Source organism: Bos indicus, chromosome X (assembly GCF_029378745.1).
Source record: "Bos indicus isolate NIAB-ARS_2022 breed Sahiwal x Tharparkar chromosome X, NIAB-ARS_B.indTharparkar_mat_pri_1.0, whole genome shotgun sequence".
In the NCBI taxonomy this organism is placed as follows: Eukaryota; Metazoa; Chordata; class Mammalia; order Artiodactyla; family Bovidae; genus Bos; species Bos indicus.
The window spans coordinates 84836604-84858309 of record NC_091789.1 but is presented as its reverse complement, the minus strand read 5'-3'; the positions used below and the strand labels follow the sequence as shown (position 1 = coordinate 84858309).

Sequence of the window (21706 nt, the reverse complement as noted above, 5' to 3'; positions counted from 1 at the left end):
GGACGAGAGGCTTGACAGAGATACACTCGCAGCATGACCTTCATCAGCCAACTCGCCAACTGCCGGCATGGCTTTTGGGCTTGGCAACAAACCAGAGGAGGCCCTCAACCCCATTGGTTACACCTCGAGGGGGCGGGCAAACAAGGCGTGTGCTGGTTGGCGGGAACCGGACCAATGAGGAGGCGGCAGCGCTGGCACGCTGAAAGCCTCGCGTCGTTTGCGGCGATCTCTTGCGTGCGGTGCCTGTGGTGCTTGACGGCACGTCCAGACGCCACCCGCCTCAGGTGCCCCGACCGCCATCACCGCCGCCACCGCGACCCGGTTGATAAACCGTCGCCGCCCCAGGTCCGGCGGCCACCCAGATCGCGACATGAGCTCCTCAGATGATGAGGTGCTTGTTTGGGGACCGGGTTTCGGCTCAGAGTGCGGGGAGCAGACCAGCGGCCTTGAGGCCGGCCCCACAGCCCCGCGGGGACCCGGCCCCGACCCCGGCCCCGAGCCCGGGGCACCGCAAAGTGGCGAGGGTGAGGGCGGGGATGGCTTCCCAGACCCTGAGGGCTTCGAGTCAGAGCGGGAGGTGCTGGAAGCGGGAGGGCCGGTGCTGTTGGGCTGCGAAGGTCGACCTGGCTCCCCGGCCGACGACACAGGGTACGCCGTGCAGCTGTCTGACGAGTCAGTGGCGGCCATCCTGCGGCAGCTGGCCGACCTGGACTTGCTGGGCATCCGCAGACACATGTCCCCGGAGAGCCACGGGGTCGGCGACGTGTCTCCCTTGCGGGACGTCGAGGCGCGTCCCGGCAGTCGAGGCGCGGCCGCCCAGAGGTGTGGGGAAGCGGCACGGGCTGAGGCCGGCCCTCGCTGGGTCGGCAGGCCCAGGGCGGGCCGGGCCTGGGGGAACCCTAAGAGAAGCACTAACGTGGCTGTGGATCGCCAGTGGCCTCCCTCAGTAAGCCCAGCCAGGCTGTTCTCCGACTCCGAGTCCTCTGATGAGTGCAGTGAGATACAGCCTATGAGGGTGAGCATTTATCCCAAAGACGGAGGCCAGGCCAAGCTGAACAGCCCCAAGGATCCCCGGGACACACCCAGACACTCGAATGTCCAAGGCAGGGAGACTCTCCCTAACGTGCCAGGCACTTGCCTGTCCTCGGCTCCGCGAGGATTGATTTCGGTTGTGGAAAGGCAGGGCAAGCAGGGCGATGCAGAGCAGGAGGATATCTCACCCCCTAAGAAAATACAGAGCGTGCTCTGGGGGAAGGGGGGCAGCCTGCCCAGCTTCCCGGGAGTAGCAGCAGCAGCAGCTACTGCAGCTGCCGCTACAGGCAGGCTGCCGCGGCCCAGTCCTAGGAGGAAGAGGGTCCAGGAGAAGAAATCCCTTGGGGGCGTCTCCAAACCTGCCCTGGGGAGAACCTTCCCTTCCTGGGGACGGGGAATCTCGGCCACTCCCCTGGATCCGGCCACCTTCCCCCCAATCTCCGGCATCCCGCTGCTTGGGAGGTCCCAGAAGTATGCCTTGGTCCCTTGGGGAGCCAAAGAGTCCAAGCACACCGGCGCTGGGAAGAAATCTGTGGCTAGGCAGGCCCGGGAGTTGGTGGCAGCAACGGCGGTGTCAGGGGAAGACAACGACCCAAATAGAGACCCAGTCCCAAAGGGCCAAGTGAGTATGCCAAGCCCCTCCTCTCTCCCCACTCTTCCCCTCCCACCCTCCCCAGGACTGATGTCTTCACCCCGTGCTCCCATCTCTCCATTCCTCAGGGGTCGTCACTGGGTGACCCTCGGCCACTGGGTCATTAGGATGCCAGTTTGGGGTCCTTTTACTAGGGACAAACGTTAAGGTAGCACTTTGGGTGTGCTGGGCTCGGTTCTCCACCCTTGGCCTGTTTCCAGCCTCCTCCATGAGGCTGGGGCTGGCGTGGAAGGGAATTGATTTGAGGGGACCCCTTAAAAGCTTCACAGAGCTTCGGTGTTTAGACGCATCACTTTCCTGAATCCTACTTCCTGGCTGTTCCCCAAACCTTCCTTGCAGGGGCCCCGGGCTTTCTCAGTGCCACACTGTTGTCCCCTGCTCAGCTCTGCCTGCTGGCCTGGGGCTGACTGACAGAAAATGTGCTAAAGAGATCAGCCTTTCAATTCTCTTTCCAATTCCCTGCCTCAGCTCAGTCTTGAATCATACGAGCTCTCTCACACACAGACATAGACACATAAATGCACTGGTACACACACGCACACACACACACACACACACACACGTCCTTACTCCAGATCAGTGAGAAATCTTTGTTTTTAGCTGGCCACTGACAGGCCGTGGCCATCTTGTCCACGGGTGCATCATGGAGAACCCAGCACCGCCAACCTCAGCATCAGAGGTGGGCAGGATTCAGGCAACTCAAAGCCCGTGGCCATGAACAAGGGAGAAGTCATGCCCAGAGGGCCTGGCCCCTCAGGTGAGTGTCCTGGGTTTTGATTTGGGGGGTGGAGACCAGGGGTGAGGGCAGAAACCTCTGTCTCTGACTCACTCTCTCTTTTCTGGGGGCTCAGCGTTGCTCTCAGGCCACTTCTCCCATGGGAAACAGGGTGTCAACAGGGCTGACCCTGGCCCCATCACCTTCTGTGTGGGATTTGTTTGGCAGGGGTGATTGGTGGCAGTGCCCCAACAGCTACTCTGGGCGTAGACCTGCAGGCTAATAGCCTTTTCTGTGAAGTGCTGTTCGCCCACATTGCTCTCCCAGGTGCTGGCTGTGGCTGCCGCTCTGGGAAGCTCGAACCCAGAACCACAGTCTTTGGAGACCATCGTGGTGAAGTGGCTGCCCCTGCGGAATAGGAGGGGCAGGCCCAGAGAGAAGGTTTGGGCTGCCTGCCAGGCAGAGCAGGGGAGGCTTGATGCTAGCAGAGGGTGGTACTGCCTCACCTCACGTTAGACCCTGCTTGGCCCTTTCCACCTCACTGGGAGCCTGGGAAGCTGGATTGTGTGTCTTTTCCCTATCAGGTGACCAGAAACCAGCTGACCATCACCCAAGACTGAAAAGGCAGCAGCAGCCACCCGGAAGGCAGGGCTGTCCTCGGGTAATGCTTCTTCTGACTCCTGGAAATGCACACCCAAACCCCATGGTGGGATCTGGGTCCAAGTTCAACTGATATGTGTGGGCCCCCTCCCCCCCGTCCCCATCCCACACCCCAGGGAGGGAGCCCACCTCCTTTCCACTGAGGAAAGTCTTTCCCTTGCCAGTCTGGACACCTGGCTTTGGGATGGAGGGCCCAGGGGAGAGGAGAGGAGGAGGAGAGGGGAGGCGGGTGTATACTAACCATTTCTCTTCCTCCTGTGTCTGCTGGCCTAGTGTCTGGTGCTACAGAAAGAAATAGACGACCTTAAGGAGCAACTTGGTATGAGGAACCAGGGACAGAGAGCAGCGGGTTCTCAGTGCAGAAGCGGGGTGGGCCCTTGGGGTGGGGTGGGCTGCAAGTGCAGGGGACCTCGCAGGGATCAGCATTCCTGTGGGGAGGAGAACCTAGCAAGCCTGCCCCTGGGGCGTGTGGACAAGTAACAACGTACTGTGTGGACTGCGTGCACACTCTGCCAGCCATTCGAGTCCTAGAGAGTTCCTTCTGATAGGACTTGTAGAGATGCCTTGTTGATCTGGTGTGGCCTCTAAGGTTCTTGTTGGATATTTTGCGAGACAATTTTTGAATGGTTTGGGCGTGGCCCCAAGCTTGAGAGCTGCTGGCACATTTTGTTTCCTTTTAGGAAATGGCTCCACATTTAATTCCGGTAGTGGGGCCCGATCAGGCCCAGAGCTCTTTCTTTGCATCAGGGCTGGGGGTACGTGGGTTTCAGGTTGCAGGGCTAGGTGGTTCCCCACGGGGACAGGGGGACAGGCTTCTGTGTCCGTCTGTCTGGAGCACCTGTTTATGCCTCTCCCTGTTGCAGCCTCCATGCAGTACCTGGCTGAGAAGTTCCGGATCCTTTGAAGTGAGTGTTACACATTCCATACCCCTTCCCACAACGTCGGCTGTTGAGCAGGGCTGTGGGCTGGCCCTGGCTTGAGGCTCTTCCCTGACTGCTGTTTCACAGGTTGAGCCCAGTATCTTCCTGCAAGAGGAGCAGCTGTTACCTCCGGGACCGGCGAGCTGTGGTCAAGCTTGTTGCCTCTTGTTCTGCCTCCACCAGGGCATCCTCTGCCCCTTGTTTTGCCCCCTCTCTGCCCCAGTCTCACAGCAGTTGTTTTTTTAAAAAATTAATTAATTTATTTTACTTTACAATATTGTATTGGTTTTGCCACAGCAGTTTTTGATTAAAGGACTTCTCATATTCTGTGTTCTGCCCTCTCTCTGCGGGGTAGGGGTTAAGGGAGTGGGACGAGGCCTGGTGGGAAGCTGTTCCACCTCAGAGCATTTTCCAGAACAGTACCTCTGGAATCTGTGGTGGGGACTCTGGGTCAGCCTCTGCTACCATCCAGGCCGTCAGGCCAGCGGAGCGCCCCCAGTCTGTGTTCTGTGTGGGCTCTGTCTGGCTACATTGGCACGTCCTCCCTTTTCCCTGAAGGCCCTCTTCTAGTTCTCTAAACACCCTCCTCTGGGGTTTAGCAGTTTCCATTCATTGCTGCCATTCTGCCTCCCTGTCAGAAGGAACTCGTGACCCCCTTACAGAGCTCCAGTCTTTCACCCTTCCCTCACTGCACTCACTGTCCTGCTTACCCTGACCACTCTGCTTTCCTGTCAGAGCACCCTCGATCCCTCCCCTGGCTTGCCATCGATGACCTTGCCTGCATGTTTACTTAAGTAGGTGGTAGCAGGCACAGGTGTGCTCATCTTCCCCATTCCCGGGCCCTACCCTCTCAGTGGAGTCTCTACCCCACCCCCCGGTGCCACCTTGCAAGCAGGAACCTGCATACTCTCCCCCTCTCCTCTTTAGCCCTCATCCCCGAGACTCAGGCACCAAAACTTTTGCTTCCCCTTCCTCGGGGTCAGTAAAGGGCATGAGGATGAATCTTGGACCCAGTGAACTGGGGAGCAGGAGCAAAGGTACAGGGAGCACAGGAGAAAAGCTGAGGTTAGTTGCCGAGCTGGAAGTCAGGAGAGGCGTCTGGTGCCAATCTGGGGCAGAGTGCACCCTGACAGCTAGAGATGGATGGTCCAGTCCTTGGAGCTTTCATGGCCTCCCTGCCCTAGCCAGCTGACCAGCCTACACTCCTGCAGCCTGGATGTCTCTCTGCCCTTGAGTGGAAACAGGCCCGTCAGGCTCTATGACAAGTATGGTTGGTAAGTCTGTGTTCTTACAGGGTCTCCATCAAATACTGTTCCACCAGCCCCATGACATAGATTTTCCTGCAAATGATGTTTCCCAGAGTGTCCCAGCTCAGTCTCCTAGACTACTTGTTAGGGCACACAAGACTAAGTCTGAAATCCATGTTCAGTTCCCCCCCACCCCCTGCCCTGAAGTTTGGGGAGGACTTCCTTCTCTCAGCCAAGGCCCCAGGGCTGTGCCAGCCTGCGACTCAGAGGGACACATTTGTATTTGAGTGAAGTGAGGGTAGGTTCTGCCTGACTCCCTTCCTGAAAGACCATGGTTTTATTTCACAAAAGAGGGTATGATGCACATTCCAAGTTGGTGCCTGGGCATCTCTGTGTGTGAATAAAAGTCGTCAGTGATAATGCCCCTTGAGGCAGAAAGATGTGAATCAGGGAGTAATGGAAGTAGAGACTGGTCCAGATTCTGTAAGGCATTGAGTGAGCCAAAGCAAGGGTTGGATCTCCTTTATTCAAGGGGTGTTGTCACGTTCCCAAAACATAGAAGGGGAGGGATGCAGTTCACCAAACCTCAGGACAGGACATCTCAAAATGTTGGAGTCGCTGGAGGAGGCACTGGATCCTACCTTGTGATTCTGTGATGTCTGCCAACTGCTGAGGGTGTGGATGAGTGAAAATGGGAAGGTGGCTCTGGGGACATGGCTGCCCATCTTAGAAACAGGAGACCCCCCCCTCCGGCGAAACCTGGGTTACTTGTGGGGAGTTAGGGGTGACTGGACCTGAGCAATGGGGAGCACTTGGGTCCGCCCTTCCCCCATATTCTCACATTGACTTCCTTCCGGGGCTCATAGCATGAGGTCAGGTGGACAGAGCACGAGGGTTGGGACAGTCACAGACCTCAGGGTCAGAAAAGAACATGCGTGGGACTTACTCCTTCCACTCAATTAATATTACAAAAACATACAACACAGTGGTAGAGGGACGCATACATTCAGATCCAGAATAATCTAACAGTGTAATATGGGGGTGTACCTACTTAACTCTAGCATCAAGATTAAAAGATAAAAATTTGCTGTAGCATCAACAATTTGTTAATGGGTATGCAATTTAAAATACATAAATGGTAATATAAAAAAACTTAACGTGTGTGATATTTTATGCAAGCTCCATGGTAACCACAAAGCAAAAGCATACATTAGATTCACAAAGATGAAGAGAAGGGAACCAAAACTTACCATGAAAATCAATTTACAAAGGAAAGCAGCTAAAATGGAAGAAAGGAATTAGGGAACTAAAAATCAGTCAGAAATCAATATGATGGCATTATTAAATACTTGCCTATCGATAATTACTCTAAATGTAACTGGATTTAGTTCTCCAGCAAAAGGAATAGAGTGGATGGATGGATTAAAAACAAAACAAAACAAATGCTCAACTGCACTGCTGCCTACAAGAGACTCACTTCAGTTTTAAGGTCATACCTATGCTCAACATGAAGGGATGGTGAAAGGTATTCCATGAAAGTGGGAAACAAAAGAGAGCAGGAGTAGCCATACCGATATCAGACCAAATAGGCTTTAAGCCAAATTTGAGGCAAAGAAAGTCATTATATAATGATAAAGGGTGTCAGTTCATCGAGATGATACAAGAATTGTGAGTCTTAATATATACCCACCCACCATTGGAACACCTGAGTATATTGAGCAAATACTAACAGATCTGAAGGGCTAAATAGGTAACAACACAACAATAGTAGGGGACTTCAGTATTCCACTTTCACAATGGATAGATTAACCATACGAGATCAGCAAAAGGAAAAAGGAAATGGGCTTGAACCATACTGTAGACCAGATGGACTTAGCAGACTTATACAACATTCCATCTCACAGCCGCAGAACACAGTCTTCTCAAGTTCAAATGGAACATCTTCCAGGATGGATCATATGATATCTCATGAAACATCTCTAAGCAAATTTAAGAAGGTTGAAACCACATCAAGTATCTTTTGCGACTACAATGGCATGAAACTAGAAATCAATAACAGGAACAAAGCTGGAAAATTCAGATATCTGGATATTAAATAGCACACTCCTGAACAACTAATGGGTCAAAGAAGAAGTAAAATGGTATGTTTAAAAATATCTCGAAACAAATGAAAACGGAACCACAATGTACTACAAAAGCAGTTCTACGAAAGAAGTTTATAGTGATAAATGAATACATTAAGAAACAAGAAAGAGGGCTTCCCTGGTGGCTCAGTGGAAAAGAATGTGCTTGCCCGTGCAGGATACACAGGTTCACTCCCTGATCTGGGAGGATCCACAGGCCGCAGAGCAACTAAGCCTGTGCACTACAACTATGAGCCTGCGCGCTAGAGCCCGGGAGCTGCAGCTACTGAGTCTGCGCACCTAGAGCCTGTGCTCCAAACAAGAGAAGCCACTGCAATTAGGGGCCCGCACACCTCAACTAGAGAGTAGCCCCCACTTGCCGCAACTAGAGAAAAGCCTGCACATCAACGGAGACCCAGTTTGGCCAAAAATAAATAAATGAATGAAATTAAAAAAAAAAAGAAACAGGAAAGATATCAAATAAAAAACCTTGTGGAATAAGAGAAAAAAGAAAAAAAATCTAAGTGCAAAGTTAGAGATAGAAGGAATTAACAAAGATCAGAGAAGAAAAAAAAATTGAAATGGAGACCAGAGAATGAATAGAAAAGATCAATGAAAATAAGAGCTGGCTTTTTGAAATGATAAACAAAATTGACAAACTTGTTACTAGATTAACTTAAAAAAAAAAGAGTTCAAACAAATAAAATCAGAAATGAAATAGGAGACATTACAATGACACCACAGAAATACAAAGGATTGTGAGAGACAAATATGAGCAAACATACACCATCAAATTGGAAATCTAGGAATGGATAAATTCCTAGAAACATGCAATTTACCAAGACTGAATCATGTAGAAATAGAAAATGTAAACAGACCAATTGTGAGTAAGGAGATTGAATCAGTGAAGACAAAAAAACTCTCAGGAAAGCCCAAGACCAGATGGTTCCAATTGTGAATTCTAACAATCATTTAAGGAAGAATTAATACCAGTCCTTCTCAAACACTTCCAAAAAACTAAAAAAGATGGAATACTTCCAAACTCTTTTCACAAGGCCAGTGTTATTGGATACCAAGGTCAGAGAAAGACACTGTAAGAAAACTATAGACTAATGTCACTGATGTCACTAAAATTCTCAACAAAATAGCAGGACAAACTCAACAGTACATGAAAAGAAGTATATACCATGACCAAGTGAGAACTATCCTTGAGAGGCAAGGGTGGTTCAACATGTTTAAATCAATAAATGTGATATACCACATTAAAAAAGAAAAAATAAAAATCATATGATCATTTCAATATATACAGAAAAAGTATTTGACAAAATACGTCATTTCAGGATAAAAACACTGAACAAATTGGGTATAGAAGGAACAACTTCAACATAATACAGGCCTTATATGACAAGCCCATCATCAGCATCATACTAAACAGTGAAAAGTCATGTCACACATGACCAAAAAAAGTCTGGGAAATTGTTCTAGTTTAAAGGACATTAAAGAAAGCATCACTACAAACAAAGCTAGTGGAGGTGATGGAATTCCAGTTGAGCTATTTCAAATCCTGAAAGATGATGCTGTGAAAGTGCTGCACTCAATATGCCAGCAAATTTGGAAAACTCAGCAGTGGCCACAGGACTGGAAAAGTTCAGTTTTCATTCCAATCCCAAAGAAAGGCAATGCCAAAGAATGCTCAAACTACCGCACAATTGCACTCATCTCACATGCTAGTAAAGTAATGCTGAAAATTCTCCAAGCCAGGCTTCAGCAATACGTGAACTGTGAACTTCCAGATGTTCAAGCTGGTTTTAGAAAAGGCAGAGGAACCAGAGATCAAATTGCCAACATCAGCTGGATCATCAAAAAAGCAAGAAAGTTCCATAAAAACATCTATTTCTGCTTTGTTGTCTATGCCAAAGCCTTTGACTGTGTGGATCACAATAAACTGTGGAAAATCCTGAAAGAGATGGGAATACCGGACCACCTGACCTGCCTCTTGAGAAATTTGTATGCAGGTCAGGAAGCAACAGTTAGAACTGGACATGGAACAACAGACTGGTTCCAAATAGGAAAAGGAGTACGTCAAGTCTGTATATTGTCACCCTGCTTATTTAACTTCTATGCAGAGTACATCATGAGAAATGCTGGGCTGGAAGAAGCACAAGCTGGAATCAAGATTGCCAGGAGAAATATCAATAACCTCAGATATGCAGATGAGACCAGCCTTATGGCAGAAACTGAAGAGGAACTAAAAAGCCTCTTGATGAAGGTGAAAGAGGAGAGTGAAAAAGTTGGCTTAAAACTCAACATTCAGAAAACAAAGATCATGGCAACTGGTCCCATCACTTCATGGGAAATAGATGGGGAAACAGTGGAAACAGTGTCAGACTTTATTTTTGGGGGGGCTCCAAAATCACTGCAGATGGTGACTGCAGCCATGAAATTAAAAGACGCTTACTCCTTGGAGGAAAAGTTATGACCAACCTAGACAGCATATTGAAAAGCGGAGGCATTACTTTGCCAACAAAGGTCCGTCTAGTCAAGGCTATGGTTTTTCCAGTGGTCATGTATGGATGTGAGAGTTGGACTGTGAAGAAAGCTGAGCGCTGAAGAATTGATGGTTTTGAACTGTGGTGTTGGAGAAGACTCTTGAGAGTCCCTTGGACTGCAAGGAGATCCAACCAGTCCATTCTGAAGGAGATCAGCCCTGGGATTTCTTTGGAAGGAATGATGCTAAAGCTGAGACTCCAGTACTTTGGCCACCTCATGCGAAGAGTTGACTCATTGGAAAGGACTCTGATGCTGGGAGGGACTGGGGGCAGGAGGAGAAGGGAACGACAGAGGATGAGATGGCTGGATGGCATAACTGACTTGATGGATGTGAGTCTGAGTGAACTTCGGGTGTTGGTGATGGACAGGGAGGCCTGGTGTGCTGCGATTCATGGGGTCGCAAAGAGTCGGACATGACTGAGCGACTGAACTGAATGAAAGAGACACGAAAACTGAATGCAATGCATGTTCTTTGATTGGAAGCAGAATTTAAAAAATAGGTACAAAGAACAATTTTGGGACACATGAATTTTGAATGAATGCCTACAGTAGATAATTATATTGCCTCAAAGTTAAATTTGCTAAGTTTGAAAACTGCTTAAGATATTGTAGCAATCATTATGTAAAAGAATGAAATTAGTACACCTCCTAAACACCATACACAAAAATAAACTCAAAATGGATTAAAGACCTGAATGTAAGGTCAGAAACTATAAAACTCTTAGAGGAAAACATAGGCAGAACACTTGATGACATAAATCAAAGCAAGATCCTCTATGACCCACCTCCTAGAGGAATGGAAATAAAAACAGAAGTAAACAAGTGGGACCTAATTAAACTTAAAGCTTTTGCACAGCAAAGGAAACTCTAAGCAAGGTGAAAAGACAACCTTCGGAATGGGAGAAAATAACAGCAGATGAAAAAACTGACAAAGGATTAATTTCCAAAATACACAAGCTGCTCATACAAGTCAATACAAGATAAACAAAGAACCCAATCAAAAAGTGGGGAAAAGACCTAAACAGACATTTCTCCAAAGAAAACATACAGATGGCTAACAAACACATGAAAAGATGCTCAACATCACTCATTATAAGAGAAATGCAAATCAAAACTACAATGAGATATCACCTCACACTGGTCAGAATGGCCATCATCAAAAAGTCTACAAACAATAAATGCTGGAGAGGGTTTGGAGAAAAGGGAAGCCTCTTGCAGTGTTGGTGGGAATGTAAATTGACACAGCCACTATGGAAGATGGTATGGAGATTCCTTAAAAAACTGGGAATAAAACTACCATATGACCCAGCAATCCCACTCCTAGGCATATACCCCAAGGAAACCAAAATTTAAAAAGACACATGTACCCCAATGTTCATTGCAGCACTGTTTACAATAGCTAGGACATGGAAGCAACCTAGGTGTCCATCAGCAGACGAATGGGTAAAGAAGCCATGGTACATATACACAATGGGATATTACTCAGCCATAAAAAGGAATGTATTTGAATCAGTTCTAATGAGGTGGATGAACCTAGAGCCTATTATACAGAGAGAAGTAAGTCAGAAAGAGAAAGATAAATATCATATACACTAATGCATATATATGTGGAATCTAGAAAGATGGTACCAATGAATTTATTTGCAGGGCAGCAGTAGAGAAACAGACATAGAGAACAGACTTATGGACATGGGGAGAGGGGAGGAGAGGGTGAGATGCATGGAGAGAGTAATATGGAAGCTTACATTACCATATGTAAAATAGACGGCCAATGGGAATTTGCTGTATGTTTCAGGGAACTCAAACAGGGGCTCTGTATCAACCTAGAGGGGTGGGATGGGGAGGGAGTGAAGGGAGTGAGGAGGGAGTGAGAGGGAGGTTCAAGAGGGAGGGGGCATATGTATACCTGTGGCCGATTCATGTCAAGGTTTGACAGAAAAAAACAAAATTCTGTAAAGCAATTATCTTTCAATTTAAAAATAAATTAATTAAAAAAGAAAAAAAAGATGTTGTAGCAATCCGTTTTTTTCCCCAAGAGAAAGATCATGATATTTAGGGACAATGTACTATAATATCTTCAAATACCTCAAATGATTCAACACAATAATTAAAAATACACAGATACAGGGAAAGGAAATATGTCAAAAGCTACAATGGGTAAGTTCAACTGAAGGATGAATGGATATTGCTTGAAATTTTCTTGTATAAATATCTGTAGGACAGACTTTTAAGTCAAGGAAGGAAAAATATTGTATGACATCTCTTATATGTGGAATGTAAAAAGTAACGATACAAATGAACTTACTTACAAAACAGAAAGAGACTCGCAGACATAAAATGAACTTATGGCTGCCAAGGGGAAGGGATAGTTAGGGAGTTTGTTGTGTACACACTGCTATATTTAAAATGGATAACCAACAAGGACACATTGTATAGCACATGGAACTCTGTTCAATGTTATGTGGCAGCCTGAATGGGAGGGGAGTTTGGGGGAGGATGGATACATGTATATGAATGGCTGAGTCCCTTCACTGTTCACCTGAAACCATCACAACATGTTCATCGGCTATATCCCAATACAAAATTTTTTTTCTTTCTTTTTTTATTTATTCACTTTTTTTTACTTTACAATATTGTATTGGTTTTGCCATACATCAACAAAAGTTCAAAAGAAAAATAAATTTAAAAAATAAGGGAAAAACAGGATATTATAGACCATTTTAATATAATCAATTTGAAAACTTAGAAAAAGGTCACCCATTTTTACAAAAACATAACTTGCCAAAAATGACTCAGGAAGGAATAGCCAACCGGAATTGTTTCATAATAATTGTAAAGAAATATACTAGTAGTCAAAATGCTTTTCAAAAAAAGTACTCTAGGCTTCACCACAGAATTTTGTTAAGCATTCTAAGCATATTTTCAGTTTGATACAAAATCTTAGAAAAAATAGAAAAGGCAGGGCACTCCTCAACTCATTTCTTAGGAGGGAATAACCTTGATAACTAAATCCTGTCGACAGTTTGAGAAAGAAAAACCACAGGTCAACCACAGGCTCACGGCCTGTGAATCTTTCAGGATATAAAAAGAAAATACAAAACATACCATGACTAGATTCATCCCAGGAATACAAACTTGATTTAATTAATTTCAGAGAATAAGGCGATATAGCTTTACCTGTTAACAGATTATAAGAGAAAATTATGATTCTCACGTTTAAAAATAAACAGTAAGTAACAGTGGTGGTGGTGGTGGTTCAGTTGTTCAGTCATGTCCAACTCTTGCGACCCCATAGACTGTGGTCTGCCAGGCTTCTCTGTCCATGGGATTTCCCAGGCAAACGTACTAGAGTGGGTTGCCATATCCTTCTCCATGGGATCTTCTGGACCCAGGGATCGAACCGGGTCTCCTGCATTGCAGGCATATTCTTTACCAACTTCCATTTGTAACAATAACATAAGTAACAATATCCATCTGTAATGTACTTTTAAAAACTGAAGTAGAGATGATTTACAATGCTGTGTTAGTTTCAGGTGTACAGCAAAGTGATTCATGTATATATATATATATATATATATATATATATATATATTCTTTTCCAATTCTTTCCCATTATAGTTTACTATTAACACAATATATTAAACATAGTTCCCTGTGCTATACAGTAGGTCCTTGTTGTTTATTTTACATATATTAGTGTGTATCTGTTCATTCCAAACTCCTAATTTATCCCTTCTTCCTTTTCCCTTTGGCAACCATCAGTTTGTTTTTGATATCTGCTTCTGTTTTGTAAATAAGTTCATTTGTATCATTTTTAAAATAGATTCCACACATGAGCGATATCATATTGTATTTGTCCTTCTTTGCCTGACTTACTTTTCCTAGTATGATAATCTCTAGGTCCATCCATGTTGATGCAAATGGCATTATTTCATTCTATTTTATGGCTAATATTCCATTGTATATACATATATATACCACATCCATTCTATTCCATGTGTGTATGTATGAATATATACACATGCATCTATATGTGTGTATATATGTATATGCATATTTATATCACATCTTCTTTATTCATTCCTCAGTTGATGGACATTTAGGTTACTTCCATGTCTTGGCTATTGTAAATAGTGCTGCTATGAACATAGGGGTACATGTATCTTTTCAAATTAAAGTTTTCTCTGGATATATGCCCCAGTGGAATTGTTAGATCATATGGTAACTCTATTTTTCGCTTAAGGAACCTCCATACTGTATTCCATAGTGGTCGCACTAATTTACATTCCCACCAAAACAACTGTTCCCTTTTCTACACACCCTTTCCAGCATTTATTATCTGTAGACTTTGTGATGATGGCCATTCTGACAAGTGTGAGGTAAAACTTCATTATAGTCTTGATTTGCATTTCTCTGATAGTTAGCAATGTAGAGCATCTTTTCATATGCCTGTTGGCCATTTGTATGTCTTCTCTGGAGAAATGTCTATTTAGGTCTTCAGCCCACTTTTTGATTGGGTTGCTTGTTGTTGTTTTTTGATATTGAGCTGCATGAGCTGTTTGCATGTTTTGGAAATTAACCCCTGTGTCAGTCCATTTTTTATAAATATTTTCTCCAGTCCATAGGTTGTCTTTTTGTTTTCCTTATGGTATCCTTTGCTGTGCAAAAACTTTTTTTTAATTTTATTTATTTTTTATTGAAGGATAATTGTTTTGCAGAATTTTGCTATTTTCTGTCAAACCTCAACATGAATCAGCCATAGGTATACATATATCCCCTCCCTTTTGAAACTCCCTCCCATCTCCCTTCCCATCCCACCCCTCCAGGTTGATACAGAGCCCCTGTTTGAGTTTCCTGAACCATACAGAAAATTCCCATTGGCTATCTATTTTACATATGGTGATGTAAGTTTCCATGTTACTCTTTCCATACATCTCACCCTTTCTTCCCCTCTCCCCATGTCCATAAGTCTATTCTCTATGTCTGCTTCTCCATTGTTGTCCTGTAAATAAATTTTTCAGTACCATGTTTCTAGATTTCCTATATATGTGTTAGAATATGGTATTTATCTTTCTCTTTCTGACTGACTTCACTCTGTATAATAGGTTCTAGGTTCATCCACCTCATTAGACCTGACTCAAATGCACTCCTTTTTATGGCTGAGTAATATTCCATTGTGTTTATATACCACAACTTCTTTATCCATTCCTCTGTTGATGGACATCTAGGTTGCTTCCATGTTCTGGCTACTGTAAATAGTGCTGCAATGAACAATGGGATACAGGTGTCTCTTTCAATTTTGGTTTCCTCAGGGTATATGCCTAGGAGTGGGATTGCTGGGCCATATGGTGGTTTTATTCCTAGTTTTTTAAAGAATCTCCATACTATCTTCCATAGTGGCTGTATAAATTTACATTCCCACCAACACTGCAAGAGCATTCCCTTTTCTCCACACCCTTTCCAGCATTTATTGTTTGTAGATTTTTGATGATGGCCATTCTGACCAGTGTGAGGTGGTATCTCATTGTAGTTTTTTTTTTTTTTTCTCATTGTAGTTTTGATTTGCATTTCTCTAATAATGAGTGATGTTGAGCATCTTTTCATGTGTTTGTTAGCCATCTGTATGTCTTCTTTGGAGAAATGTCTGTTAAGGTCTTTTCCCCACTTTTTGATTGGGTTGTTTGTTTTTCTGGTATTGACTTGTATGAGCAGCTTGTATATTTTGGAAATTAATCCTTTGTCAGTTGTTTCATTTGCTATTGTTTTTTCCCATTCTGAGGGTTGTCTTTTCACCTTGCTTAGAGTTTCCTTTGCTCTGCAAAAGCTTTTAAGTTTAATCAGGTCCTGCTTGTTTACTTTCATTTTTATTTCTGTTACTCTAGGAGGTGGGCCATAGAGGATCTTGATTTATGTCATTGAGTGTTCTGCCTATGTTTTCCTCTAAGAGTTTTATGGTTTCTGATCTTGCATTTAGGTCTTTAATCCGTTTTGAGTTTATCTTTGTGTGTGGTGTTAGGAAGTGTTCTAATTTCATTCTTTTACATGTAGCTGTCCAGTTTTCCCAGCACCATTTATTGAAGAGGCTGTCTTTGCCCCATTGTATGTTCTTGCCTCCTTTGTCACAAATAAGGTACCCATAGGTGCATGGGTTTACTTCTGGGCTTTCTATTTTGGTCCCTTGGTCTACATTTCTATTTCTGTGCCAGTACTATACTGTCTTGATGACTGTAGCTTTGTAGTATAACCTGAAGTCAGGAAGCCTGATTCCTCCAGTTTCATTCTTCTTTCTTAAGACTGCTTTGGCTATTTGGGAGTCTTTTGTGTGTTTCCATATAAATTGTGAAAATCATGCCCGACTCTTAGCAACCCCACGGACTGCAGCCTACCAGGCTCCTCTGTCCGTGGGATTTTCCAGGCAAGAGTACTGGAGTGGGGTGCCATTGCCTTCTCCATGATAATTTAATAGGGATTGCATTAAATCTTTAGATTGCATTAGTAGTATAGTCATTTTTATAGTATTGATTCTTCCTACCCAGGAACATGAAATATCTCTCCATCTGTTTATGTCATCTTTGATTTATTTCATTTGTGTCTTATAATTTTCTGTGTACAGTTCTTTCATCTCCTTAGGTAAGTTTGTTCCTAGATATTTAATTCTTTTTGTTGCAATGGTGAATAGGATTGATTCCCAAATTGCTCTTTCTGATTTTCCATTGTTACTATATAGAAATGCAAGTGATTTCTGTGTATTGATTTTGTATCCTGCAACTTTGTTAAATTCACTGATTATCTGTAGTAATTTTCTGATACTATCTTTAGGGTTTTCTATGTACATGTGCAAAAACTTTTAAGTTTAATTCAGTCACATTTGTTAATTTTTGCTATTGTTTCCATTACTCTAGGGGATAGATTCAAAAAGTATTGCTGTGATTTATATCAAAGACTGTCCTGCCTATGTTTTCCTCTATTGGTTTTATAATATCCTGCCATACATTTAGGTCTTTAATCCATTTGAGTTTATTTTTCTATATGGTGTTAGAGAATGTTCTGGTTTTATTATTTTATGTGTAGCTGTCCAGTTTTCCCAGCACCACTTACTGAAGAGACTGTCTTTTCTCCATTGTACATTCTTGCCTCATTTGTCATAGAGTAATTGACCTTAAGTGCATGGCTTTATTCCTGAGCCTTCTACCCTGTAGCATTGATCTATGTGTTTCTTTTTGTGTCAGTACCATGATGTTTTGATTACTGTATCTTTGTAGCAGTCTGAGGTCAGGGAACATAATTCCTACAACTACATTCTTCTTTCTCAAGATTGTTTCCACAATTCAGGGTTGTTTGTGTTTCCATACGAATTTGATAATTATTTGTTTCAGTTGTGTGAAAAATGCCATTGGTAATTTGATAGGGATTGCATTGAATCTGTAGCTTGCCTTGGGTACCGTGGACATTTTACAATACTGATTCTTCCAATCCAAGGACATGGTTTATCTTTTCATATGCTTGTGTCACGTTCAACTTCTTTCAACAGTCTTACAGTTTTTGGAGTACAGGTCTTTCGCCTCCTGTGCTAAGTTGCTTCAGTCATCTCTCTTTTTGACCGTATGGACTGTAGCCCGCCAGGCTCCTCTTCCTATGGGATTCTCCAGGCAAGAATACTGGTATTTTATTCTATTTGATGCAATGCTAAATGAAATTGTTTCCCTAATTTCTCTTTCTGGTATTTCATTCTTAGTGTATAACAATGTTTTCTCTTGTTGCTGTTCAGTCATTAAGTGGACTGTGACCCCATGGACTGCAGCATGCAGGCTCCCCTGTCCTTCACAATCTCCCAGAGTTTGCTCCTATTCATGTCCATTGAGTCAGTAATGCTACCTAACCATCTCTACCTCTGCCACTCCCTTCTCCTTTTGGCCTCAGTCTTTCTCAGCATCAGGGTCTTTTCCAATGAGTCTGCTCTTTGCATCAGGTGACCTAAGTATTGGAACTTCAGCATCAGTCCTTCCAATGAATATTCAGGCTTGATTTCCTTAAGGTTTGACTGGTATAATCTCATTGCCGTCCAAGGGACTCTCAAGTTCTCCAGTGCCACAGTTCAAAAGCATCAATTCTTCGGCACTCAGCCTTCTTTATGTCCCAACTCTCACATCTGTACATGACTACTGGAAAAACCATAGCTTTGCCTATACAGACCTTTGTCGGCAAAGTGGTGTTTTATAATAGGCTGTCTAGGTTTGTCAGAGCTTTCCTTCCAAGACGCAAGCCTCTTTTAAATTCATGGCTCCAATCATTGTCCACAGAGATTTTGGAGCCCAAGAAAATAAAATTTGCTACTGGTTTGACTTTTTCCCCTTTGATTTGCCATGAAGTGATGGGACAAGATGCCATGATCTTCGGTTTTGGAATGTTGCATTTTAAGTTCAGTTCAGTCTCTCAGTCGTGTCCAACTCTTTGCAACCCCATGGACTACAGCACGCCAGGCTTCCCTGTCCATCACCAATTCCTGGAGCTTGCTCAAACTCATGTCATCATCGAGTCGGTGATGCCATCCAATCATCTCATCCTCTGTCATCCCCTTCTCCTCCTGACTTCAATCTTGCCCAGCATCTGGGTCTTTGCCAATGAGTCAGTTCTTTGCATCAGGTGGTCAAATTATTGGAATTTCAGCCCCAGCATCAGTCCTTCCAATGAACATTCAGGACCAATTTCCTTTAGGATGGACTGGTTGGATCTCCTTGCAGTCCAAGGGACTCTCAAGAGTCTTCTGCAACACCACAGTTCAAAAGCATCAATTCTTCAGGGCTCAGCTTTCTTTATAGTCCAACTCTCACATCCATACTTGACTACTGGAAAACAATATCTTTGACTAGATGGACCTTTGTTGGCAAAGTAATGTCTCTGCCTTTTAATATGCTGTCTAGGTTGGTCATAGCTTTTCTTCCAAGGAGCAAGTGTCTTTTAATTTCATGGCTGTAGTCACCATCTGCAGTGATTTTGGAGCCCAAGAAAATAAAGTCTGTCACTGTTCCCATTGTTGCCCCCATCAATTTGGCATGAAGTGATGGGACCAGATGCCATGAACTCCATTTTTTGAAGTATTTTAAGCCAACTTTTTCACTCTCTTCTATCACCTTCATCAAGAGGTGTTTTCTGCCATTGGAGTTGTATCATCCACCTATCTGAGATTACTGCTATTTCTCCTGGCAATCTTGATTTCAGCCTGTGATTCATCCAGCCCAGCATTTCGCATGATGTACTCTGATTATTTAATCAGGGTGACAGTGTACAGCCTTGACATACTCTTTCCCCAATTTTGAACCAGTCCATTATTCCATGTTTGGTTCTAACTGTTGCTTCTTGACCCACATACACGTTTCTCAGGAGACAGGTAAAGTGGCATCTCTTTAAGAATTTTCCACAGTTCATTATGATCACAGTCAAAGGCTTTAGCATAGTCAATGAAGAAGAAGTAGATGTTTTTCTGGAACTCCCTTGCTTTCTACGTGATCCCACAAATGTTGACAATCTGATCTCTGGTTCCTCTGCCTTTTCTAAACCCAGTTTGTACATCTGGAAGTTCTTGGTTCATGTACAGCTGAAGCCTAGCTTGAAGGACATTGAGCTTCACCTCACTAGCACCAGGGTCTTCCTTGGTGGCTCAGATGATAGAGAATCTGACAGCAAGGTAGGAAACCTGAGTTCTGGGCCCTGGGTCAGGAAGATCCCCTGGAGGAGGGGAATGGCTACTCACTCTAGTGTTCTTGCCTGGAGAAACCCATAAACAGAGGAGCCTGGTGGGTTACAGTCCATGGGGTTGCCAAGAGTCACACACGACTGAGCAACTAATACTTTACTTTCACTTACTAGCGTGTGAAATGAGCACAATTGTATGGTAGTTTGAACATTCTTTGGCATTACCCTTCTTTGGGATTGGACTCCTTGAACAGGATAGAAATGTAACAGATTTCTATATAATAATTTTGTACTCTGCAACTTTACTGAATTGATTTATGAATTCTGGTAGATTTTAGGTGGCATCCTTAGGACTTCCAATGTATAATGACATGTTATCTGCAAACAGTGACTTTTAATTTTTCTTTTCCATTTTGGATTCCCTTTGTTTCTTTTTCTTCTCTGATTGTGATCTCATAATGTACTTTCTACAATTTATTAAATAATATGGGTTTATTGAAATTAATTTACATACAAACTCTAAGTGCCTACAAACATTCTATTATGGAACCACCACTACAATCTACATAAAAAATATTTTTATCAGCTACAAAATTGTTTCATGCTCTTTGGTAGTTTAACCCATAATCTCAACCCCAAGACCCTGGCAACCCCCAATCTGTTTTCTGGCTCTGTAGTTTGGCCTCCTCAAGAATGTGAAGTAAATGGAATCAGGCAGTATGTTGATTTATCCATTGGGGTTCCTCAGAGAAAAGAACACATAGGTGACTTCTGGATGTGCAATGTACATCTGAGTATAGTTACCTGAGTATAGTTACATGGGATGATTGGTTCATAATTGTCATTCTGAGGGCTGACACTCTCCACAACATGTATATGTATGCTGCTGCTGCTGCTGCTGCTAAGTCGCTTCAGTCGTGTCCGACTCTGTGCGACCCCATAGACAACAGCCCACCACGCTCCCCCGTCCCTGGGATTCTCCAGGCAAGAGTACTGGAGTTGGTTGCCATTTCCTTCTCCAATGCATGAAAGTGAAAAGTGAAAGTGAAGCCGCTCAGTTCTTTCTGATGCTTAGCGACCCCATGGATTGCAGCTTACCAGGCTCCTCCATCCATGGGATTTTGTGGATATATATATAGTTTGTTTAATTCATATTTAATTCAATGTAGTTAGTCTTTTATGTTTGGAAGGGTTATTTTATGAAAAAGCAACAGTAAATCATTTCTTAAAAGTGAGTCATCATTGTAAAAGTCAGGCTGGCAGATACCTCAAGAGGACTAGGGAGAAAGAAATGATTGGCTTGGAACAAAAGTGAGGTTCAAAACTACAGGCCTCTTCTCTATCTGCGCCTGAGAAGTACTTACCAGGCCTTCAATATTGCACAAGCACAAGGGCACCAAGCACACCACAGTCATTCAAACACTGGGACAGTCCAGGGACTGGGATAGTTACCCAGGGATAGTCAAGGTGGAAAACCTGGCAGTCCCAAAGTGCCCAGCCAGACGTGACCAGTGCAGGAGAAAGTTGCCCCACCTTAAGTCGGCTAAGTGGCAGCCTTTATTACATCTGCAAGCATAACCCACTGTTATCATGCAAAGGAACATACAAGTCAACTGCAGGGATTAGGACTTGTTCGTCTTTGGGCATGATTACTGTGCCTACCACACGCAGCTCCTTCTTCAGGGCTCACCTACTCTACCTTGTTTGTGCCAGTCTCCCTCAAGAGTCCAGACAGAGCGGTAGACCTGGGGCTGGGGCTGGTAGACGTGGGGATGGGTGTGATGGGGAGGAAGCATCTTCCCTAGAGTTGGACAGGCAGCAGAACCAGGCAGGATGGGGCCTAGGGCTCTCCAAAGCAGCTGCCACTGTCTCCTAGGCTGGAGAAGGGGCATGAGGGGGAAAGGCGACAGGGGTGCACTGAATGAGGCTGGGCTTCGGCCTTCCTTCTACCCTCTGGGGCACAGATATATTTCCTTTAACCTATGCCTCAGGCCCTGCCACAGATTTCCCGCTGGAAGTGGATGGCTTGGGGCTGAGCCACGGCCTGTGATGTATGTGTTTCCAGCAACATTATAGTGAGGTAGTTGGTCTGAACTGTGTGCTCAGAGGAGGGA

The 21706-nt window shown here is 44.3% G+C and overlaps 1 protein-coding gene across 1 annotated transcript; it reads left to right on the top strand.

Moving 5' to 3' along the window:
• The first annotated feature begins 238 nt into the window (after window positions 1-238).
• Window positions 239-4298, top strand: LOC139180960 (uncharacterized protein CXorf49 homolog). Its single transcript, XM_070783589.1, has 6 exons — window positions 239-1654; window positions 2285-2441; window positions 2984-3060; window positions 3333-3378; window positions 3923-3964; window positions 4067-4298. The coding sequence occupies exons 1-5, from the start codon at window positions 371-373 to the stop codon at window positions 3961-3963; spliced, it is 1605 nt and encodes a 534-aa protein (XP_070639690.1). The 5' UTR covers window positions 239-370; the 3' UTR covers window position 3964; window positions 4067-4298.
• Window positions 4299-21706: the final 17408 nt, after the last annotated feature.

Bases quoted from the DNA above. Each gene is read 5' to 3' on its own strand.
- LOC139180960 (XM_070783589.1), top strand. From the start codon at position 371: ATGAGCTCCTCAGATGATGAGGTGCTTGTTTGGGGACCGGGTTTCGGC. The intron at 1,655-2,284 runs GTGAGTATGCCA...CTTTGTTTTTAG, and splicing joins ACCCAGTCCCAAAGGGCCAA to CTGGCCACTGACAGGCCGTG. The intron at 3,061-3,332 runs GTAATGCTTCTT...CTGCTGGCCTAG, and splicing joins GAAGGCAGGGCTGTCCTCGG to TGTCTGGTGCTACAGAAAGA.